The sequence below is a fragment of the Anas platyrhynchos genome, chromosome 33 (genome assembly GCF_047663525.1).
Source record: "Anas platyrhynchos isolate ZD024472 breed Pekin duck chromosome 33, IASCAAS_PekinDuck_T2T, whole genome shotgun sequence".
NCBI lineage: Eukaryota > Metazoa > Chordata > Aves > Anseriformes > Anatidae > Anas > Anas platyrhynchos.
In genome coordinates this window covers 6,814,753-6,838,980 of record NC_092618.1, presented here as the reverse complement: position 1 = coordinate 6,838,980, position 24,228 = coordinate 6,814,753, and the positions used below count along the sequence as shown (strand labels likewise).

The 24,228-nt window shown below is 58.0% G+C and overlaps 1 protein-coding gene across 1 annotated transcript in view; it reads right to left on the bottom strand.

The window, feature by feature from the left end:
• LOC140000349 (protein YIF1B-like) overlaps positions 1-21,876 on the bottom strand; it is a 57,885-nt gene extending 36,009 nt beyond the window's left edge. Inside the window, exons 1-2 of the mRNA XM_072030214.1 lie at positions 20,591-21,876; positions 20,265-20,533 (exon numbers count right to left, since the gene is read on the bottom strand). Coding sequence (XP_071886315.1) covers positions 20,265-20,533; positions 20,591-20,621 — 300 coding nt within the window. The 5' untranslated portion in view covers positions 20,622-21,876. The remainder of the gene's footprint in view (positions 1-20,264; positions 20,534-20,590) is intronic.
• Positions 21,877-24,228: the final 2,352 nt, after the last annotated feature.

The following is a 24,228-nucleotide window of genomic DNA, read 5'->3' as shown; positions in this document are numbered from 1 at the left end:
CTTTGCCTTGTTGAACTTCATCCAGTTGGCCTCAGCCCATGGGTGCAGCCTATCCATTTCCCTCTGCAGAGCCTTCCTACCCTCAAGGAGATCAACACTCTCTCTGAACTAGGTGTCATCTGCAAACTCACTGAGGGTGCACTTGATCCCCTTGTCCAGATCACTGATGGAGATATTGAAAAGAAGTGGCCCCAGTACTGGGCCCAGTGGGACACCACTAGTGACTGGCCTCCAGCTGCATTTAGCTCCATTCACCACAGCAATTTGGACCTGGCCACCCAGACAGTTTTCGACCCATTGATGCATCCATCCATCCAGGCCTTGAGCAGCCAGTTCCTCTGGGAGAATGCTGTGGGAAATGGTTTCAAAAGCCTTACTGAGGTCTAGGTAGACCACGTCCACAGCCTTCCCCTTGTCCACTGAAAGCATAACCTTATCTTCAAAGGAGATCAGATTTGCCAAGCAGGACCTGGCGTTGATAAACTCATGATGACTGGGCCTGCTCACCTGCTTGTCCTGGAAGCGTTGCGTGATGGTACTCAAGACAATCTGCTCCATGAGCTTCCCCAGCACCAAGATCAGACTGACAGGCCTGTAGTTCCCCAGATCCTCCTTCCGGCCCTTCTTGTAGACAGACGTCACGTTTGCTAGTCACCGGGTGACTGGGACCTCCCCTGATAGCCAGGACTGCTGGTCAGTGATGGAAAGCAGCTTGGAGAGCACTTCAGCCAGCTCCCTCAGTAACAACGGGTGGATGCCATCTAGCCCCCTAGACTTGTGCACATCTGAGTGCAGTAGCAGTTTTCTCAACATTTCCTCATGAGAGCTTCATTCTGCTGAAGGTCCTTATCTACCAGCTCAGAGGGCTGAGTACTAGGGGAACAACTGGTCTTGCTGCTAAACACTGAGGTAAAGAATGCATTAAGTACCTCAGCCTTTTCCACATCTCTTCTAATTCTGTTTTCCCACATCCAATAAAGGATGAAGATTCTCTTTTCCCTCCCCTCCCCTCCCTTCCCCTCTGCTCTCCTTTCATTATAAAAACCTTTCTTATTGTCTCTGACAGCAATAGATAGATTGATCTCCGCTAGGGTCTGGCCCTTCCAATTTTGTCCTTGCCCACCCTAACAACATTTAGGACACAGCTTCAGACAAAATGACAGCATACATGAGAAGCACAGAAAAGGTGGAATCTGGCAGCCTTCCATCCACCAGCCTTCTGTGAGTCTGTGCTGCAATTCTGTTCAACTGGTTACTCCTCTACTGTCCACAATATCTACTAACACCTCATTGATGCTATCTTGTGAGAGACAGCACAATCAGGGGGAGCCATCTTCCTGCAGAAATTAACAGATGAAAGAATGGAGCATCTGTCCAGGGGAACCTTGAGAAACTGCAGGATTTTGCCTACAGAAACCTCTTGACATTTACAAGAAGAAAAGCCTCATCCTGCACCAGAGGAAGAGGAACCCCACACATCAGGGCAGACTGGGACCCTGCTGAGTGAGCAGTGCCCAGGAGGAGGAGGGCCTGGGCACCACGAGGGATGCCATACGAGCTCACCAGGAGCTCACCAGGAACCAGGCCAACTTCCTACAGAGCTGCCTTATGAGGAGCATGGCCACCAAGAAAATGTAAGTTACCATGCTCGGCTCCGATCTGATGAGACACCACACAGCCAGCAGGGAAAGAGGTGCAGGTCTGTGAATCTCTTGGACAGCCTGGTGTGGAGAGGAGCAAGCACACTGGAAAGGCTGAAAGTCCCAACAGGCCTGAGGTCTGTGTGTCAATGGCTAGGGCTCTTGTCTCCGACAGCGAGGCCTATGAGGAGGCAGCTTCTTGTTAAAGCACCAGGGTCTCATTGCCTCCTCACCAGCCATGAACCAGGCAGGAGTCGTACCCTTCTCCTGCACTGGGCCATGGACATCCCCATCTCCTACTGCCCAGGAAGAGCCCTGAGCTCCTGTGTGAAGGGAAAGGGTCTCCCTTCCCAGGAGCCTGGGGTCAAAGCCTGTTTTTCAATACATCAGTGTCACCTTCACATTTGTCTACCTGTCCTCACTGCCTCCAGTGTTCTGCTCTAATGAGCTCCAAGGGAGGCTGTGTCAGTGCCAGCAGAGTCCCCCCTCAGGGGGACACTGCAGGAAACTTGCATCTGCCTTGGATTTCTTGAGAGATTTCTTCAACGCACTCTCAGTGCCTGAGGTTCATGGGCTCATCGCCAAAGCCCCCAGAGGGCTGATTCCAATGCCTCTGCTGCTGATCTGGGCTGGGCTCCTGGGACAGGGAGAGCTCCTGGCAAGAGGGCCCTGGTGCAGAGAGACAGCTCTGCCCAGGAGCAGCTCCTCTGCACAGCGCAGAAGGGCTGGGGGCTCTGACCCCCATGGGGAGAGGAGAGGAGAGAGGGGTTTGTTATAAATGGCTCAGGATTCAAATTAGGATTAAATAAAAAAATAGGATTTATTAAAAGAATATAAAGGAATAGAGGTAAGCAAACAGCGCTGGGTGCGCCGGGAGTCTCCACTCCACCAGGACGCACACCAGTTACATCAAGCAGCTGATTTTTATGCACCTAGACTAATACATATTCATTACTACTTCTAAAAAAGTAGATTATTATAATTAGCTTCTGGGGTCCAGTTCCTCCTACTGGAGCATGCGCATCAGTCTCCTCTGGGGGTCTCTAGGGGTCTTTCATGCTGAAGGCTCGTAGTCTTCCTCTCACCCTTTGTACTTACTCGGCACTATTCCAAGTTTATGGAACACTCTCTGTACACTCTCCGCAGGTCTTGTCTCCCAACCGTCCTTCAGCTTCTTTTTTCTTCCTCTTAATCTCTTGGCCCCCCTGGCCAGATACCAAGGATCTCATAACAGTCACCAGCAGTCACCAGTTATTATCAGTTGTTCTGAAACTCCCAAACAGGTTGACGACTCACGAGCAATTAAAACATTCTTTCCCAGCTATTTACAGTCATCTACATAACATCTATAGCAGTGTTAAATCAATCTCGAAGAAGACAGAAAAAAACTGTAACTGTTAGAACTAGAAGTCAGGAATAACAAAAGCAAACAGGTTCATAAATTTAAGGAGTGTTTTCTGAAGACTTGATAAATTGACTGGAATGAGGGGGAGACTGGGACACACTGCATCTGTGGTTCAAGAATTAAACTGCCAGTGCAGGGCCCAGAGGCAGACAGGATTCAAACAGAGGCAGACAGGATTCAAACAGAATTATTCTTTATGGACACGAATTTATGGACACGAATTGGAATTGTTAAAACATTCCTCACAGGTTGGAGGCAGTTGGGAGTGGGAGGGTGCTGAGAGCTGCCTGCAGGAGAAACCTGCACAGCCCTTGACAAGGTAAGTCTCTGGCTGCAGGGCCATGCAGCTGCAGCTCCTGGAAGGGTCTTGTTTCTGGGAGGGCGGTGGGCAATGCAGTAGGCTGTGAGAGTCCTGCTGGATTGCACTGCGAGGTGAGGAAGTCTGGCAGAAGCCCCTTGGAGTGGCCTAAGCCAGGTGCCCCTGACACCCTAGAAGCCTCGAACACCCTGCTGGTGATGCAGGGCTCTCTGTCAGCTGCCCCATAGCTCCTGCTGCATGGAGGTGCCCCTTGGCAGGGCCCTGGTGGTGGCAGGGTGCTGCAGGGCAGCGCTGAGCACAGCCGCATGGGATGGGGTCTGTGAGCACAGGCGGGGGAAAGAAGAGTTTGGCCAAGATCAGCAGGAACAGAGTGGCCAAGAATCCTCTAGGTACAGCATGTTGTGTGCCTGGGATACTGGAATACCCCAGCGTGTGGATATTCACCTGTCTGTGGGGTGTTTTCCTGGGCTTCAGGCTGCTCTCCAGCAGGATGCAGCTCTCTCGTGGCATCCTTGTGGCATGCAGGCGTCCCAAGGAGAAGACACCTCCTTGCTAAGGCCATGTCCGTGCTGCTGGATGTCTGTCTGTGGGCAGCTGGAGTGAGGCCTCGGCAGCCCTGGCTAGGGGGGAAGAGCTGAGATCCTGCTCAGGCCCCCAGGGCCAAGGTAAGGATTCTGTCCAGCCTCACTCGGACTGGGGCTTCTCTGCTCTCAGCTGTCTCCGTTTTTTTCTCAGCGTAACACGAGTATGATCGGTGTCCTAAGCATTACAGGGGGAATTATAAGAAAATACAGCAAATAAAATCTCTCTTGCTCTACAGTGTGGTCGGATGAGTTGTTTGCAAAAAGACTGCATGGCTCATTGATCTGACAAGTGGACTGCACTTGAGTTTCCCCCACGGTCCTGCTTCCCTCCTGCTGCACAGCAGGAAGGACTCCTCTGGAGCCCACAGCAGCCCCTGCTCCCAGTGTCACACGCAGCCAGCACCACCCAGAGCTCAAGCAAGAGAGCTGCAGAAAGCTGCGGGCTTTCCAGGAGATGAAATAGGTTTTCCTCATTGAAGTCTGTTCTATTTTTTTTTCTCCTCTTCAAAGATACCTGTGTCCAAAGTCAGCAAATGCCCAACAGCAGCTCTGTGAGCGAGTTCCTCCTGCTGGCATTCGCAGACACGCGCGAGCTGCGGCTCCTGCACTTCGTGCTCTTCCTGGCCATCTCCCTGGCTGCCCTCCTGGGCAACGGCCTCATCCTCACCGCCGTAGCCTGCGACCACCGCCTCCACACCCCCATGTACTTCTTCCTCCTCAACCTCGCCCTTCTCGACCTGGGCTGCATCTCCACCACTCTGCCCAAAGGCATGGCCAATGCCCTCTGGGACACCAGGGCCATCTCTTACCACGGGTGTGCTGCACAGGTCTTCTTTTTTGTCTTCTTGGTTGGAGCAGAGTATTCCCTCCTCACCGTCATGGCCTACGACCGCTACGTTGCCATCTGCAAGCCCCTGCACTACGGGAGCCTCCTGGGCAGCAGAGCTTGTGCCCAGATGGCAGCAGCTGCCTGGGGCAGTGGCTTTCTCAGTGCTGTCCTGCACACAGCCAATACATTTTCCCTGTCCCTCTGCCTTGGAAACGCAGTGGCCCAGTTCTTCTGTGAGATCCCCCAGATCCTCAAGCTCTCCTGCTCAGATGCCTACCTCAGGGAAGTTGCTGTACTCTTATTTACTCTTTCTTTAATCTTTGCTTGTTTTGTTTTCATTATGTTGTCCTATATACGGATTTTCAGGGCTGTGCTGAGGATTCCCTCTGAGAAGGACCAGCACAAAGCCTTTTCCACGTGCCTCCCTCATCTGGTTGTGGTCTCTCTGACTGTCAGCACTGGCATGTTTGCCTACCTGAAGCCCCCCTCCATCTCCTCTCCATCCCTGGACCTGTTGGTGGCCGCTCTATTCTCGGTGGTGGCTCCAGCAGTGAACCCCTTCATCTACAGCATGAGGAACAAGGACCTCAAGAATGCCTTGTGGAAACTGATGACTTGATTTGCTTCGGAAACAATAATTTCACAGTCTGTTTCTGCAGATTACTCAGAATATCACTTACACAGAACAACCTATATTCCCTTTTTTGTTGTTTTTGTGTGTGTGAGTGTGTATTTTTAGTACTGGTATTACTTAGTTTTGTGTTTTGTTTTGTTTTTTTTTTCTTTTTTTTTTTTTCAGGTTAGGTTGCCCAATAAAATGTCATTTTTGTCCCACTCCCAATTCTGTACGTGTGTTTAGTGTATGTACTGAGTCTCTGTCCATGTGGAATTACGGTCTCTGTGAACTTTTAACGAAATAAAACAGCCTACACTGCCTTCTTTGTCTGATGTCCTTCCTCTGAGACCTGGTCTGGCTCTGCTGGGGCAGTGCCCATTTGCAGAGGAAAAGAGTCCCATTCCAGCAGCACAGCCAGGGAGCACCAGCGCTTGGGGCATGCCAAGCTGCTCTCTTGCCTCTGCCGCCCTCTCCTGCTGGTGGGGCCAGGCCCGGCTGCTCCTGGAGCTTGGTGCCAGTGCTGTTGTGGGGCTGTGCTGGGACTGCTGGCAGGTTAATGTTTCTTGCAGAGGGAATTAGCATCTGCCAGCAGAGTCCAGGGTATTGGCCGGAGCAGCATGAGCCCATAAAACAGGTGGAGCCCGCAGAGCATGAGCCTGTGCAAGGTGAATTTAGCAGAGCTCAAGTGCTCAAGCTGCTGCCAACAGGCAGAGGAGAGCTCTGCAGCCCCAGGACACGCAGTAGCCCCAGCAAAGGAGGCTGGTGACTGATTCCTTGCAGCCTTGGGCAATGACAGTGACCCCATGAGCTGGGTCTGCCTCCCAGCCTGCCCAGCATGGCCCTGCAGAGTGTCCCCGTGCCCTGGGCACCACAGCCCCCTTGCTCTGCAGAGCAGCACCGCCAGCTCGGGCTGGGGCAGGGGCTGGGAGGGCGCTTCCCAGAGTGTCTTCTAGGCCAGCTTCAGGCACACAACATCTGCATGTCAGAGTGATCTTTGCTGTGTGCAAGGAGCTGAGAGACCAACAACAGTCATGGGGCTGGAACATTGCCTGCAAGGTCCCACCTGCCCTAGCACCTCCCAGAACTGGCACGGAACTGGTTCACATGCATCAGAGGGTCTGGGAGCCCAGCAGCAGTGCCATGGGCTTGAAGGATCACAATCAGATCACTTCTACCTGGGCAGGTCCTAGGCCAAAAAGGGGGTGTTTTGTAGGTATGATATTATGAGGCGGTGGTGCCTCAGAAATTCTAAGTCCAGCAGGAAGTGAATGGCTGTTAAATGGCCTTTGAGGTGGCTTCTTGGAGAAATAGCTGGCAGCTCATCCCTTGACTCCCGGCTGGGATCTATGCCATTAGGCTCATATCTGCAAAAGTACCTGAAAGGCAAGCAGAAGGCACTTGCTGTGCCTGTAGTTTGTGAGATCCGCTCTTTCCGAGTACCTGGTAGGCCCCATAAAGGAAGAGGTCTTGGATAGGGCTTGTCATGTCAGAGGTGTCAGCTTTTGCCTGAAGTCATCCTTCAGGACTGCTTTCAGTTTTCAACACAGAGGGGGCCACTGCCTCCAAGATGCCTGGGGTAAACTGAACCATGCACGAGGGCCTGGAAAAAGTCACCCTGGCTGCATAGGAGCCATTCTATATCCAAAAGCTGGAGGCAGGAAACAAATTTTTAGCGTGGTACGGAGCTGCAGGGCACATTGTGCAGGGTGTTCCTGCAGCCTTTATGTTCTTTTCCATCCTGGCTTCGGTGCTGCGTCTGTCTTAAGAAAGGAGTAGCCAACAGAGGTAAGACAGACACTGTGAGATCATGAAAGCCATCAGAAAACTACCCCTAAGAAGATGACTGATATGGGGAGGTCAGAAGAAGCCTGGCCAGGAGAAATGTGAGATTTGGGAGAGAGTAGAGGCCAGCAGGAATCAATGATTTCTGGGAGGCTAGAAGGTTCAGGCAATGTTGATTCTGCTGTAGCACTGACTTAAAAGAGTCATGTAAAGACCTTGTCCTATTTTAACCAGCAACATTAATCCTTAAACCTAAATGCTACTGTACACACTGTCAGGAATCCACTACTCTAATGCCTGACCTCAACGCATCCCTTGAAGCCAAAATTCATCACATAGCCCCTTCCCCTTGTTTTTACTCTCTTAATCACTCTGATCCCTGACCTTAACACTAGCATTAAAATGCTCTTTTTAACCCTAGGAAACTGCCTGAGAGACCTAAACAAAACCCTAAACCACAAAGCTTGTCCATACCCTAAACACAGACCTGATACCCACATAAGAATACCAAAACATTCCCATTCAAACTTTGCTTAATCTTTAACCCAGTAAGGTGGGCCCTAGTCCCTAGTCATATACATGAACACCTAACACCCAAAACCCCTGTTCCTGTGCATTAACCTCCTCACCTTCAGCCCCTCTACTAAGCCTTAACTTTAGGCCCGTCATCCCTTGGGACAGGGCAGGAACCATGAGGTTGCTCTGCAGTCATGGCACTCAAAGCTGAATGTGAGGGGCCATGGATCTCATCAGATTGTGGGCCACAAGGAGGAGACAGGGGAGAATGCTCTGATGAGCTCAGCTCTGCCTCAGGAAGTCCTGCACCAGCAGGAGCAATGTGACTGTGGCAGTGACGGTAAGGTCACTTCTGTCCCTGCAGAAGATAGGGCAGCAGCAGGAACATGTCACAGAAAGGGACTGAGAGGTCACTTCTGTCTGTAGGTGGCAGGTCACCCTTGACTTAGAGCTGGGATCGGTACTTTTCGGCTGACATCTGCCAGTGGCCCTGGTAGGCCAGCAAAAGGCACCTGGCTGGCATGCTGACTGTGGGATCCCCTCTGCCTACATACCCAGGAGGACCCATGCAGAAAGAAGGCCCACATATGGGTTGTCCTGTCCCTTCTGCTTGAGTCCATGACTGGACAGCAGCAGGCCCATGGCTTGGAAGATGCTGGTGCGGTGACTTCTGTCTGGTTGGCTGACAGGCCGCAAGGAGCCTGATGGATTGGGATGCCTACTTTAGGAGGGGGTTCCACCCTGATGGAGCTTTCTTTTGTAGTAGAAAAGAGTAGGAGAGAAAAAACTGCCACAAAGTGCACTTTGGAATGTTGGTGCTGGCCACGAGGAGGAAGAACTGTCCCTCAGAGTGTTGTGCTGCGTTGCCAGAGGTCACCCAAAGAGCGTCTGTGATCAGAGCATGGCTTTGTGTGAGAAGGAGCAGCTGGGGAGGGTTGATGAGACACTGGTGAAATGATGGAAATGCTGGGATGAGAGCAAGGTGGTGAACAGAGACGGGTGTCTACAGTCCTCAAAGAAATAGGTGAAAGTCATCAAAGTCAACAAAGTGCTCTGCCGGGCACTGCCCAGCCCAGCCCGGCCCCTGCCCACCTCTCCCCACCACCCTGCCCTCTCTCCAGCCCAGCCCAGCCCAGCAGCCCAGGCTGGGCTGGCCCCAGGGCAATGCCCTCCACAGGCTGCTGCAGGGCTCTGGGCACGGCCACCCCAGCCCCAGCCCCTCACAAGGCACCGCAGCTGCTGGGACAAAGTGTGGTGGTTTTACTCAGGTGGGCAGCCGAGCTCCACCACAACCGCTCTCTCACTGCCCCTCTCCTCAAAGAGGAAGGGGGAGAAAATACAACACAGAGAACTCGAGGTTTGAGATGAGAAAGGTTTAATTAAATGGAAAGGGAATGGGGAGGAAAAAAAAAAAACGAAACAAAAGAAACAATCAGTCCGCGCGGGAGCACGGAGAGAGGGAAAAAAAAATTATTCTCTACTTCCCATCAACGAGCGGTGTTCAGCCACGTCCTGGGAAGCAGGACGGCTGCGCTCGCGTCAGGCAGCACCCTGGGGTGTCACCAAGTGACGTCACAATGGGTGCCCACCCAGCCCAGGCGCGTGTCACAGTGGCACCCATTGTGACGTCACTTGGTGACACCCCAGGGCTCCGCCTTATAAGAGCGCAGCCGTGGCTCGGACCCTCAGTGTCGGTGCACGGCAGTGACGGACAGGGCAGGAGCACAGGGCCTTCGAGGAGTCCCCGAGCATAGCCCACGTCCCACAATGCCGCAACCGCCCGCCCGGAGGAGATGCCGGTTTCTCCTTGTGAGCTCTCCCACTCCAAAGGCTGCTTCTGAAGGGGATGAGGAGGGAGGCATGCCCCCCAGGCAGCCCAGGCTGGCCTGGCAGGAGACCTGGTCTTCTAGGGGCAGCAACTGGCCAGCAGAGGACAGCTTGCTGGCAGAGGACAGCACCCCAGTCGAGGCCTTTTTCCCGGAAGAGGACAGCAGCCTGGCAGAGGCCATTTTGCTGGCAGAGGCCATTGCTCAGGCAGCGGGCAGCAGCCAGGTAGAGGAGAGCCAGGACGACGTACAGTGGCTGGATCCCAGTGAGTCAGGGTCTTCGGGATGGGGTGGGGAGGGTTGGGGACACAGAGACCCCTGCCTGACTCCAGGACTCCTTCCCTGGGTAAAGCGGCGCTTGGGCTGACGGGGCCGAGCTTCCTCCGCAGCACCACAGAATGCCAGGACGCTTTGGGCTGGGGGGGACCTCGGCGATCACGATGCTTCCCCCCAGCCCAGGCTGCCCAAAGCCCACCCAGCCTGGCCGTGGGCAGTGCCAGGGAGGGGGCACCGCAGCCTGCGCCAAGGCCTCACTGCCCTGGGCGTGAAGGAGAGAAATCCCTGCCTGTCCGAAAGAAACCTGCCCTCTTTGAGGTTAAGGCCGTCACCCCTTGTCCTGTCGCTGCAGTCCATGATGAAGATCCCCCCCCAGCTTTCCTGGAGGCCCCTTTGGGCACGGGGAGGCCGCAGCGAGGTCCCCCCGCAGCCTTCTCCAGGCTCCACAAGCCCAGCTCCCTCAGCCTCTCTTCCCAGCGGAGCTGCTGCAGCCTCTGGGCATCCCCGCGGCCTCCCCACGGCCTTCTGGGGCTGGGGCCCTTCCTCTCCTCACCCCTGCATTCAGCCCCTCTCTGCAGCACTCTTTGCTTTCCTCCTTTCCAGGTAAGGCATGGAAACTGTGCAGAGACAAGGCCGTGGAATTCATCAGGGCGTATGTCAGAGGCACAGAAAAGGTAATGGCAGCCGCTTGCATCACAGCTGTGCTCCTGGCGCTGCCCTCCAGGGGTCCCACACAGCCCCAGACCCCTCAAGGCTTTGGTCCTGCTGGCCGTGGGTGTCCCCCTAATGCTCTGTTGGTGTCTTTGTGGCTGCCAGGACGACGAGGAGCAGAAGATGCTGTTCCTCAGCAAAATCTGCGATCTGTGCAGATGTGTCACAGAGAGGGGTGTGCCAATGAACTTGCATGACTTCTGCAGCAAACATAAGCTGGTGGAGAACATCATGGTGAGAGGATGCGCAGCGGGTTGGGGAAGGGGCAAGGCCCCCCGGCACCAGCCCCCTGGGAGGCGAGGGCTGGGGCAGCGCTGGCTCTGCTGCTGCTGGGTGCCGGCGGCTCCAAGGTCTCATCCTGCTTGTGCTCTGCAGGCGCTGCTGGAAAAGGAGCCCATGGACAGCTTGCGCACAGCATTCCGGCAGAAGGCCATGGAGACTGTCGCCCTCCTCAGGTGCGTGCCCAGCCCCTGGTGGCAATGTCCTGGTGGCCCTGAAGCTGGCAGGGAGGCTGCCCGTCCCTCCCAGGGATGCCTGGCCAAGGTCCGTGTCCTCCTTCATAAGCCTCGAGGCACTGCGTCCAACAGGCTCCTCTCTCTCTCTCCTTCAGCAACACCATACCGACAGCACTGCGTGGCAAAAAGAAGAGACTCCTGCTTGTGTGCTGCAAGAGCATCTTCTTTCTGCCTCCCGTGTCAGATGTGCCAGAGACAGGAGTGCTCTACACCGAGGTATGTGCTGGGTGAGGTACCGGCACCCCCAGTCCTGCTGAGCTGCTGCCTTGCTTCCCCGTGCTGACACAACCAGAGACCAGTGCAGGGCCGGGGCCCAGATTTGCTTTCCCAGCCTCACCCCTTCCCCTTCCCCGACCTGATCTTGTGCTGCAGGAGGTCTGCACACAGCAGCTTTTTAGCCCCAAAGCCACCCCTGAACTCCCGAGGGGCTCAGAGCCAGCTCCTGGGGGTGAGGAGGGCCACAGAAATAATTCGATGCTCTTCTGTCCTCCCTGCAGACTATGAAAGCCATGGACACCATGCTGGCGGCCTTCGTACGCAACTTCCCCATCGCCAGTTTCAGCACAGAGTTGGAGAATATGTTGAAGGTTTGGCATTTGCAAAGAATTTCCAAAGAATCCTCTCAGGTCTCATTTGCAGACCACTGTCAACCCAGCAACTTCTCTCCTCGCAGGCGCTGCTGCACTTTGCCCACTCCAAAAACCCAGCTGTGCGTGAGAGAGCTGTGAGGATGATTGAGAGGCTGGGTGATTTCATCCTCTTGTATTTTGAGGCCGAGGTAAGGCACAAGGAACCCTCCACCCTTTCCTGCATCCCAGAGCATCCTGCCACTCAGGGGTGCCTGTGAGGCAAGCCTCGATGCACGTGAGTGCCTCAGAACCGTGAATCGAGGGTCTTCGTCCCTTCTTCGCCCCTGCTCTTCCCTTCCCAGGCTGTGCTCTCTCAGGGACCGGCTCTGCCTCCACTAAGCCCTTTGTCTCTCCTCCCTTCCTCACCCAGATCACAGATGACTATGAAAACTATAGCGATGATGAGCCCACAGAGCCCTACATCCCCATCCTGGGACAGCTGCTGGGCATCCTCTTCATTTTCACCAGTGACAAAGATTCCATCAGATTCACAGCTTTAGAAACTCTTTCTCACATATACAAAATCATCAGAAAAGGAAGAGGTAAGAAGGTGTGGTGGGCAGCGTCCGTCTGCACACAAACATCTACTGATTTGTCTACTTGTTTTCCCCGAGTTTAGTGGGGACTGTTAGTGTTAGGTTAGAGGTTGGACTCGATGATCTTGAGGTCTCTTCCAACCTAGAAATTCTGTGATTCTGTGAGTATTGTGAAGGATTGTTTTTGTGCTTGGTGGAGGCTGCTCACGGAATTCTGCCAGGTTCCCTGGCCTCCTCTGCTCCTCACAGCAGCTTCCCGCAGCATTCTGGCTATCGTTTTCCGCAGAAGCTAGACGCTCACCTGCCGTCCAGGAGCAGTTCTCTGCTGCTGTCCTTCCCAACCCTCCCCAGATCACCTACCACGCTGTTTTGTGGTGTCCCCCAGTCTAAGCCATCAATCGATGAGCACTTCCCAAACCGCATCTTCCCCGAGGAGTGAACAGCAGAGCCAGCCGTGCATCACCAGGGATGGTGACGCCCTCCAGAATGCTCCCTGACTGTTTGCTCCCTGCCGTCTTAAAGGCAGGTGTCAGGGGGCTTCCTGCACATCCTGACCCCGAGCAGAAGGGGGTCTGTGACACGCTGCTACCCCCACGGCACCCAACGCCATTGCTTCTCCTCCTTCTGCATCATCCCTGAGGTCCCTCTTGCTCCCAGCACTCCTCACCTTGTGCTTTACATCCCTGCCCACCACTCTCCTCGCCGGGGGTCTGAGCCTCCCTCCTCAGCCATTCCTAGTGAAAGTGCTTTTCACCATTTGGCAAGCTTGTTGGCAAAGATGCTCTTCCCTACTGACTCTTCGCTGTTTCCCCCTGTTTAGAATGCATATTGAGAGCGGACATGGTAAATTATGCAGTGAGACACAAGAAATTGGAGTATGCAAAACTTCCATTTTCTATAACATCAACTCCGTGTGAAATTGCCAAGGTAATGAGCTCTGGCCTTGCTGGGGATCTTGTCCGCAGCATCAGCAGGCATCTCGTGTGAGCAAAGGGGTCCAGAACCGGTGGGGCTGGCACGGCCTCACTCGCCCTGCTGAGAGGGTTCCTCTTGTCCCCAGGCTGGGGCTATGCGAAGGCTGCTCCCCTGTGTCCCGGCAGCAGCTCCAGCCCTCCTGGCCACCAGCAAGCCCTGGTTACCTGCAGGGCCAGCACTCTGGCCCCATATGCCCCATCCTCACCCCTTCCCCCGAGGGCCCTCTCTCCAGAGCTGCCCTTGCTGCTCAGCTAAGCAGCACCCTTGGGACACTCAGTGAGGCATGTCTTCGCTCCTCCTTCTTCCCACAGCGGTTTCGAGGACATCTCTTCCCTGCTGAGAGGCTGGACATCATCCTCACAGCCCTGGAAGCTTTACCAGACTCCAGCATCCATGACAAGCAGGGGGCCTGCAGCGTGCTGGACGCAGCCTTGGAGGACCCTTTCTACTGGCTGACAGATGTAAGTGGCCTGTGGCCATGGCCCTGCCCTTGAGCTCTTCCAGGCATGGTTCCTCTCTCCTTCCCTGCCTCCCTCCCTGCCTCCCTCGCACATCGGGGTCTCTTGGGCTCCAGAAGCCACCTGAAGCCAGCAGAGAGCAATGGAAGGGGCCAAAGTTTGAGTGGCAGCTGTGGCAATGGCTGCGGTCTGCTGGCAACACCATTCCCACTTTGTCCCCCAAGGTGCCAACAATCATGGAGCGCATCAGGAGAAACCTGGGCAGCATCCACACGGCATCGGCGCGGCAGTGCCTGGACTCCCTGCTTCTCAAGCTGACCAACATGATGTCCAGGGAAGAAGTTGAGAACCTGCTGCAGTTCTCTCCACCACGTGACAGGTCCTGGCCTTAACATCCTTGAGGGCTTGTTCCGCGTCGGGAGATGCACCTGGAGACTCTCTGCTTGCCACACCAATGGCAAAGAGCAGGACATCCCCAAGGAGCACAGCCCTCCTTCCCACCAATGTGTTCCAGCCCTACTGGGCCAGCCAGGGCTGCAGCAGCCCAGCTGTCCAAGGCAGCCCAGAGTCCCCCTGCCCCCAGGGAACACCAGCTCAGCCCCCTCCTGCCTGCCCAGGCTGGGCCCTCAGTGCTCCCCAAGTCACAGGGGCTGCAGGACAGCCTGGGTCCTCTGGGGCTGGCCCAGTTTGTGGCCCTGCGGCTGAGGCAGCCTCACTGACAGAGTATTCTGGGCTTGCAGCACTGACCTGGCCATGTGGGAGGTGATCCTGGCCATGCCGAGGACCTTGGAGAATGTTTTAAACATCGTGTTGCAAGGCATCCCGCTGTGCCAGTGGTGCAAGGAAGTCACCGAAGACACGTGCATCCGTCGCTTGGCTGTGAGTTCCCAGATGAAACCTTGCTCCCAGCAGGGCTACGTGTGCCCCTTCAGGCACACAGGCACAGCCCTGTGCCCATCTACCCCCAAACTGCCAGCTCCCGCAGGACGTACGGACACATGGTCCCTGGGGCCGGCAAGCCCCCGTAGCTCCCCGCGCCTGGTGCCTCTTTGGTGCCAGCTGGCGCTGCCCCATCCCTGCCCAAAGGTGGGAGAAGAGGCTGCAGGGAGCCCTGCAGGCCCTGCCAGGCTCTCACTGCTCTTTCTTGCAGTTGCTGGCCCATAATTACACTCATGAGTTTGGTAACCCAGTGCACCTCCTGAGCTACCTGAGGCACCCAAGACCAGAGATGCGCTTTTTGGTTCTGAAAGGGCTCTGCACCGTGTCAGAGAGCCCTAAGAAGGTGAGCGCGCCATCGTCAAGCAAAGCCATGTTGGCAGCCTGGGGCTTTGCTCTTCTGCCCTCCCGTCCCTCCCCGCTGCCAGGAAGCAAGGCAGGAGGCTGGTGCTCAGGAACCAGAGCCCTTTGCCCAGGGTGGTCTCTCACTGCCTCACGGAAGGGAAATGGTGTCTTTCCTACAGGCAAGGAAAATTCAGGTCTTGCTGCCAGACATCCTGGAGGCCCTGCAGGACACCAACACAGACGTGGTGCTGAAGGCCCTGCTTGTGCTGAGAAACGTGATGACTCATGTGGAGAGGAGGGAGGCCAGTGGCCCGGCTCTGCAGCTGGCTGAGAAGCTCCTGCCACTCTTTGACCACGTAAGTGTGCTGCGGGAGCCCGAGCCCTCAGCTGGGCCCCCTGTAACGAGGGCTGCCCTTCAGCCCGGCCCTGTGGGCAGCACTCAGGCAGGGCCTTCCCAGTCTCCTCGTCAGCCCAGGCGCTGGGGAGCTCTGCTTGGGCATGGCTGGTGCGGCTGGTGGCGAAAGTGGGGTGGCTGGCGGGCAGCCTGCGATGGCAACCGATTGCGTTGCCCTTCACGGGCACCAGGCCTTGCAGCTGCCCCTGAGCAGCTCCTCTGGGAAGGATCCAGCACTGAAGCATCTCACAGTGCTGGGAGCTCCCTTCACATCGGCCACGCTAATGCTGAAATTCCTCCTGTCCTCCTCCCTGCCAGGCGTCCAGCCAGGTGCAGGAGCACTCCATCTGCCTCTTCCAAGCCGTGGTGGAGGCTGTGCTGCGGCAAAGGAAGAAGGAAATGAAGAGGACGGTGCACAGGAGCCTTCTCCCACTCTACTTTCACATGAGAGACCAGAGTGAGAGCGTAGCAAAGGTACAGATCTCAGAGCTGAGCAGTTATGTGGGCAAGGGTGTGCTGATGCCACAGGGTTGCTGTGGGGGATCTCTGGCCGGCAGCATGAGCTGCCTCCGATGGTGGCTGTCCCGTGGCCTTGCCTTGGCCACTGAACCCAGTGCACGCTGCCCCCCACCACAGCCTCCCATAACGCGCTGGGAAAGGCTCGCAGCCCTGCCAAGAGGAGGGGACAGAGGGTCTCCTTCCCAAGGCTGTGCTGCTACCTCCCAACCTCTGCTGCTCCGCAGGCCTCTGGGGAAGCTCTCGCCGTGGCTGCAGAGTTTCTGCGATGCAAGGAGCTGAAGCGCTTGGCCCAGACAGAACAGGCGTGGAGGATCGGGGAGTGCTTGGTAAGGACCCAACTTGGTTTGCCCCAGCTGGGCAAACGCGCCCGGCCAGAGCCCGCTGCCTGCAGCCGCATCCTCGCTCCCTTCCTGCCAGCACAGAGCCCCAGGGGGCTCTTCTGGAGGCCCCTCTGCCCTCCCTGCCCCCAGGATGCTGGAGGAGACCCTGGAGAGGGTGTGCAAGACCCTGCGTTCTCTCTCTCTCCAGCTGCAGCAGGACAGAGGCAGAGTAGAAGAATACCTGCAGCAGAGCCAGCCCTACCTGAAGGCCACTCAGACCCTTGTGCGACTTGAGGCCGTCAGATTCATTGGTGAGCCCAGCCCCTGGGTCCCTCTTGGGGCAGCCTTTGGCAGCCCCAGGCACTGCCCTGTTGCCCCCAGAGCCCCCCGACTGGGCCCTTGCTCCAGGGTGCAGGAGGGGGCACAGCCTGGCTGGCCAGGCCAGGGGCTGCGCTGCTGGGAGCGTGCTGGGGAGAGGGGCTCTGATGGGATCTCTGTGTCTAGGTCTTGCTGCGCGCTACTGCGAGGACCAGAGCAAGAAGAAGCTGAATGAAATCCTCAGCGGTGAGTGAGGGCAGTGGGGGGTGTGCTAGGGCTGGGGGGACAGCGGCAGAGGCCCCCGTGCCTTGCCCTGCTCCAGGGAAATGCTTCGGGGCGGAGGAGCAATGCACCTATAGGAACGAGAGGTGGGAGCCTGTTGTAGAGCACGCAACCAGGACGAAGAGGGAGATGAGACAGCCTACAAGCAGCTAGGAGCAGGGTCACGATTGCTAGCCCTTGCTCTCATGGGGAAGCACAATAGCGAGAGGAAAGAGTCCAGGAGATTCCTGGAGTGTGTGAATCCTCCCAAGGGATGGAGGCAGGTGGTGAGGGAACCAGCTTGTGAAGGTGCCCCACTTGACCTGTGGTGCGCAGGTGGGGAAGGACTGGTGGCTGCATTTGGGACATTGCTGAGCAGCAGCTTTCAACGGATTCCTTTGTCCCTCCTGCTCCTCCTGGCCTGGGGAAGAGTCGAGTGGGGCTGGCATGCTCTGCAGGGGATGCCTGGGGATCTCTGCAAGGAGTGGGTTTTCATCTCTGCTCTTCTTTCTTTTGCAGTCCTCCAGCCTTCAGAGGAAGACCCGGAACCCATGGTCCGTTCCCTGGCAGTTGAAACCACCGTGAATCTGACGTCAAGGCATACCGCAACGTCAGGACGGAGATTTCCACTGCCGTGTTGCCGCTAGCCCCGCAGCAGTCCTCAAAAGAGCAATATATATTTTAATAGAACTAGGTTGTTGTCTCGTTATTCCAGCAGCTCCTTCACAGTGACTCGGTGCCATGACGCTGAGCTAACTTGGAGGCCACCAAGGACCCTGAGAAGTTCCCTGTGTTCCCCTGAGAAGGCAACTTCCTTGTGAGGGGAACAGAGGGCCCTATTTGTTAGCCTGACCCTACCCGTAGGGAAGTCTGCTGCCTCCCTGGGGCTAGGGTCATGGACGTTGCCAGAAAGCTTCCCAACCTGGTTTTCCCCTCTGATTACTATCGTCTTTTGATAGTCCAGGCCGGCAGTGATAATACTGAAGATAGAAGCCTGAAGACTATCAAGCGGGACTTTAGGGGACTGGGACGGGTAGTGGATGGAGTGGGAGTTCAGGTGGTGTTTTTGTCCACCCCTACAGTGGCAGGGAGGGGTACAGAGAGGACTCACGACTCACTGGGATCCAGCAACTGCGACTCCTTCTTGCTGTCCTCTGTCAAACCTCTGTTCTCTACCACTAAGCTGTCCTCTGCTGGTCTCCTGTCCTCTGCCAGGCTGCTGTCCTCTACCGGGCTGCTGCCCTTTGACAGCAAGCTGTCCTCTGCTGGGCTTCTGTCCTCTGCCGGCAAAATGTCCTCTACCGGGGTGCTGTCCTCTGCCAGCAAGCTGTCCTCTGCTGGCCGGTTGCTGCCCTCAGAAGACCAGGTCTCCTGCCAGGCCAGCCTGGGCTGCCTGGGGGGCATGCCTCCCTCCTCATCAGATTCAGAAGGAGCCTCTGGAGTGGGAGAGTTCTCAAATAGAAAACGGAGGCTCCTTCGGGCAGGCGTGGGCTATGCTCGGGGACTCCTCGAAGGCCCAGTGCTCCTGCCCTGTCCGTCACTGCCGTGCACCGACGCTGAGGGTCCGAGCCACAGCTGCAGTCATATAAGGCGGACCCCTGGGGTGTCACCAAGGGAGGTCACCAAGGGTCCCATGTGACACGTGCCTGGGCTGGATGGGCCCCACCGGGCGCTGTAAGTTCGTGGGCGACACCAAGCTGGGCAAGGGGATCTGGACAGGCTGACAGGCTGGATCAACGGGCCGCATCCAGCTGCGTGGCATTCAAGGCCAAATGCTGGGTTCCACACTTGGAATCATACAATATCCTGAGTTGGAAGGGGGCAGACCTGAAGGGATGAAAGACACGGTCTCCCGATGCCTCTTGAGCAGAAGGCCTTTATTGCCATTTTTCTCTGCTACATATACTTTCCCCGTAACCACATGCGCTGTCCACGCGCCCGAATCAGTCATACAATTCATTAGAGACCCTCAGCCACGCGCCTCAAGCCAGCCAGCAATTGACCACTGCGCAAAGCTCATCTTTAATGCTGTAGCCAAGTTAATTTATCTCCACCTTGTTCAAGTTTTTGTTACTAATGCCTAGTAAAAAAAGGGGCTTTAGGGCTTCGGGGCGACTACTTAAAGGATCAGGGGCACAGGTTGTGTTTGCCTCTGTCCTTCCGATAGGGGGGATCGATGCTGACTGTTGCAGGAAGCACGGCCGAAAGCACGACAGACACCAGTAGAGTCAGATCATGCTCCATTTTATTGCCCGAATAGCCTAACTTTTATAGAGAACTTAACAGGGGTGGACAGTGTTTCACACAAGGTTATTGGTCAAAAGCACTCAGACAAACAACTGCAAGAAAACAACCCCACTTGCAAGAAAACAACCTCCTTGTGATTAGCAGTCACATAGACCTTGTCCTTGAAGCCAGCTACTGGTAACAATATTTTTCTGAGTTCCTCAATTGGGCGATGTGGGAACACTGTCATGGGAACTTCTCATAGTTGCCCTGGTAGCTTGGTTTGCTCAGCTACAGCAAGCCATGGGATTTTTGCTGTTTCAAGAAATCCCTCAACAGCTGACAAGCAGACTCATCACATTAACACGTAGCTTCGGGACTGGTGCAACTGGTAGAACTTTGGGCTTGCTGATCATGGGAGGGTCTATGTGACACTGGCCTGCTACCACCAGATGAGATGCGCCTCCCTGTAGTGGTTTTACCTGGCAAGGTTTTGGTAGCACGGGGCCATAGGAGTGGCTTTTGTGAGAAGGATCTGGAAGCTGCCCCATGTTTGCTAAGGGCCCCTCTGCTGACCAGAGCTGAGCCAATAAGTCACAGAATCACAGAATTTCTAGGTTGGAAGAGACCTCAAGATCATCGAGTCCAACCTCTGACCTAACGCCAACAGTCCCCACTAAACCATATCCCTAAGCTCTACATCTAAACGTCTTTTAAAGACTTCCAGGGATGGTGACTCCACCACTTCCCTGGGCAGCCTGTTCCAGTGTCTAACAACCCTTTCGGTAAAGAAGTTCTTCCTAAGATCCAACCTAAAACTCCCCTGGCGCAACTTTAGCCCATTCCTCCTCATCCTGTCATCAGGCACGTGGGAGAACAGGCCAACCCCCACCTCACTACAGCCTCCTTTAAGGTATCTGTAGAGAGCGATAAGGTCGCCCCTGAGCCTCCTCTTCTCCAGGCTGAACAAGCCCAGCTCCCTCAGCCGCTCCTCGTAGGACTTGTTCTCCAGGCCCCTCACCAGCTTCGTCGCCCTTCTCTGGACCTGCTCAAGCACCTCCATGTCCTTCTTGTAGCGAGGGGCCCAAAACTGAACACAGTACTCGAGGTGCGGCCTCACCAGAGCCGAGTACAGCCCCCCGTAGCCACCCATAGCCCCCCGTAGCCCCCAATAGCCCCCCATAGCACCCTAGAGCCCCCTATAGCCCCCCTAGCCCCATATAGCCCCCTGTAGCCCCCCGCAGCCCCCTATAGCCCCCCACAGCCCCCCGCCGCCCCCCCCCACCCCCCCCAATTCTCCCCCCACCCCCCCTTATCCCGCTCCTCACGTTCCGGTCCACGATGTCCCGGCCCTGGCTGGCCAAGCTGCTGCCGTAGGCGGCGGCCAGGCTGGACACGGGCTCGGCCAGGAAGGCGGCGGCGGGGGGGGGCAGGCGGGATGCGGAGGACGCCGGGGGGGCCGCCGGGGGGGCCCCGTAGGCCCGGGCCGGGCCGTGGGGGGGGGAGGGGGGGGCGGCCCCGCCGCTGGTGTCGTCGAAGAGCGGCCGCGGCTCCGCCATCCGCGGAGGGGCCGGGCCCGGGCCGCGGCGCTTGGGGGCTGCGGGGAGAGGAGAGGGGGGGTCGGGGGAGGGGGGGGGCGCCGGGGGGTCCGCACCGAGCCCCGCCGCCGCTCCCGGGGGCTCCATGGCGCTTCCGCTTCCGGTCACGTGAGGAGCGCGGGAGGAAGCTGTTGGCGGAGCGGCGGGGCGGGGCCGGAAGTGGCGGTTGCCATGGGGACGGGCGCGCGGGGCCGTGACGTCAGCAAGGGTGTGATGTCAGCAAGGCCACCGTGCCACCAAGGTGATGACGTCACCAAGGCCACCACGTCACCAAAGCCATGATGGCAACCAAAGCCATGACGTCACCAAGGCCACCATGTCCCCAGGGCCACCACGTCCCCATAGCCCCCATGGCCCCATAGCCCCCACGGCCCCATATCCACCATGTCCCCAGCGCCATCTTATCCCCAAGGCCACCACGTCCCCAAGGCCGCACGGTGGCCGTGGTGGCCCTAGGGCTGTCCCTGAGGTGTCGTGGCCATTTCCTGGCCACGGCGGCCATCTTGTCCCCAAGGCCACCACGTCCCCAGGGCTACCACTTCCCCAAGACCACCATGTCCCCAGATCCACCACATCCCTGTTGCCACCACATCTCCGTGGCCACCACATCCCCAAGGCCACACGGTGGCCGTGGTGGCCCTATGGCTGTCCCTGAGGTGTCGTGGCCATTTCCTGGCCACGGCGGCCATCTTGTCCCCAAGGCCACCATGTCCCCATGGCCACCACATCCCCATGGCCACCATGTCTCCGTGGCCACCATGTCCCCAGGATGACCATGTCCCCATATCCACCATGTCCCCATGGCCACCACGTCCCCAAGGCCACACGGTGGCCCAGGGGGGGCTGCTGCTGCTGGGCACCCTGGGGCTCTGGGTGCTGGAGGGGGGGGCGCGGACCCTCGGGACCCCCCCCGGGACCCTCAACGCCTCCAGGACCCCGCGGTGGGACCTGGCCTCCGCCTTCTTCTTCTCCACCACCCTGCTCACCACTGTGGGTAAGGAGCCCCCCCGCCCCCAAATCGGGACCCCCCCTCCGAATTGGGACCCTCCTAAAGAACCCCATGGGCACCAGGACCCCCCCAAGGGCATTGAGACCCCCGGGACCCCCATGAACCCCAGGACCCCCATGAGCACCAATTCCCCCAGGACGCCTCTGAGCACCAGGCCCCCCCGGGACCCCCCCAAGAACACCGGGACCCCCATGAACACCAGGACCCCCGTGGGCACCAGGACCCTCCATGGCCCCCCATAGGCACCGAGCCCCCTGAGAACCTCAGGACCCCCATGGGTTTTGGGACCCCCTTTAGCACTGGGACCCCCAGGCCCCCCCCCAGCCCCACCAGGACCCCCCCAGCCCACAGAGCCCCCCAGTTCGCCCAGGACCCCCATCACCACCAAGCCCCCAACCTCCCCCCACCACCCCCAGGGGTCCCCCCTCCCCTTTCACTTACCGGGGGGGGTCCCCCCCCTAAATTTTCCCCCCCCCCCCAGGCTACGGCCCCGTGGCCCCCCTGTCCCCGGGGGGCAAAGCCTTCTGCTTGGCCTACGCGGCGCTGGGCGTCCCCTTCACGGTGTTGACGTTGGCGGTGGTGGCCCGGTGGCTTTCGGTGCCGGTCACCCGGTGGCCCCGGCGCTACCTGAGGACGCGGTGGGGTTGGAGCCCCCGGGGGGCCGCCGGGCTCCATTTGGGGCTGCTGGCGGGGGCGGTGGCGGGGGGCTTCGTGCTGCTGCCTGCCGCCGCCCTGTGGGCCCTGGGGGGCTCCGGGAGCTTCTTGGACGCCGTCTTCTTCTGCGGCATGGCCGTCACCACCGTGGGGCTGGGGGACGCGGCGGGGGCACCGGAGGGGCAGCCCCCGCGCCACCTCTACCGGGTGGCCTTGGCCGGTGAGCGGGGGCGGGGGGTTAGAGGGGGGTGTTGGGGTGGGGGGCGTTGGGGTTTGGGGATCTGGGGTTGGGGTTATGTGGGGGTTGGGGCTATGTGGTTGGGGTCTTCTTGGTGGGGGGGGTCTTCATTGGGGTGGGGTCTTTATGGTGGTGGGGTCTTCATGGTTGGGGTCTTCATGGTTGGTGTCTCCATGGTTGGGGTTTAGGTGGTTGGGGTCCTCATGGTTGGGGTCTTCATGGTGGTTGGATCTTCGTGGTTGGGGGTCTTCATGGTTGGGTTCTCCATGGTGGTTGGGGTCTTCATGGTTGGGGTCTTTATGGTTGGGGTCTTCATGGTTGGGGTCTTCATGGTTGGGGTCTCCATGGTTGGGGTTTAGATGGTTGGGGTCTTCATGGTTGGGATCTTCGTGGTTGGGGTCTTCGTGGTTGGGGTCTCCATTGGGGTGGTGTCTTTATGGTGGTTGGGTCTCCATGGTTGGGGTCTCCATGGTGGTTGGGTCTCCACTGGGGCGCGGTCTCCATTGGGGTGGGGCCTTCATGGTTGGGGTCTTCGTGGTTGGGGTCTTCGTGGTTGGGGGACTTCATGGTTGGGGTCTCTATGGTGGTTGGGTTCTCCATGGTTGGGGTCTCCGTGGTTGGGGTCTCCATTGGGGTGGGGTCTTTCTGGTGGTGTCTTTATGGTGGTTGGGGTCTTCATGGTTGGGGTCTCCATGGTGGTTGGGTCTCCATTGGGGTGGGGTCTTCATGGTGGCGGGGTCTTCATGGATGGGGTCACCATGGCGGATTGGGTCTTCATTGGGGGGGGGTCTCCATGGGGATCTCTCCATGGGGTGGGGGTCTCCACGGGGGGGTGGGGGTCTCTGACCGCTGTGTCCCCCCCCCCCCAGCCTACCTGCTGCTGGGGGTGACGGCGGCGCTGCTGCTGCTGGCGGCCTTCCAGCAGCTGCTGGAGCTGCACGGGGTCAGCGCCGCGCTGCGCCCCCCCCTGGACCCCCCCGAGGAGGACGGGGGGCTGCTGGACGAGGGGGGGCAATAAACGGGGGGCTCGAAGCGCGACGGGCTCGCTGTGGTCACTGGGGGGGGTTGGGGGTCCCAGATGCATGGGGGGGGGGGTCCCAGACACATGGGGGGGGGTCCCAGACACATGGGGGGGGTCCCAGGTCCAATAGGGGGGTTCCCGGTCCCATTGGGGGGTCACAGACCCATGGGGGGGGGGTCACAGCACCATTGGGGTGGGGATCCTGATCCCATTGGGGGGGGTCCCCAAACCCATGGAGGGGTCCCAGACACATGGGGGGCTCCCAGTCCCATTGGGGGGGGCAGACACATTGAGGGGGGGAGCAGATACATGGGGGGGGTCCCAGTCCCACTGGGGGGGGTCCCAAACCCATAGAGGGGTCCCAGTCCCAAGTAGAGGGGTCCAGACTCATGAGGGGGGGGTCCCATTTGGGGTCCCAGTCCCTGTGACACCACAGCCCCCCCCCCACCCGACCCTATTAGGATGAAAGAACTCCCCCCCCCCCAGCTCATTTTATAGAAAACCTTTATTCTGTAAAAATTGGGGGGGAAGTGAGGGGGGGCTCACATGGACGGGGGGGGAGGGAGCGGGGGGCCGGGCACCCCCATGGGCACCCCCAGGAGCCCCCCCCCCACCTCACCCCACAGCGGGCGGGGGGGGATGCCGGACGGTGCCCCCCAGTGTCTCTCCATCCCCCCCCCCCCCCAGCTCCGTTATATACAGACAATAAATACAGGGCCCCCCCCCCCGGGATGGGGAGGGGGGGGCTCAGGCCGGGGGGCGCGCGGGGACG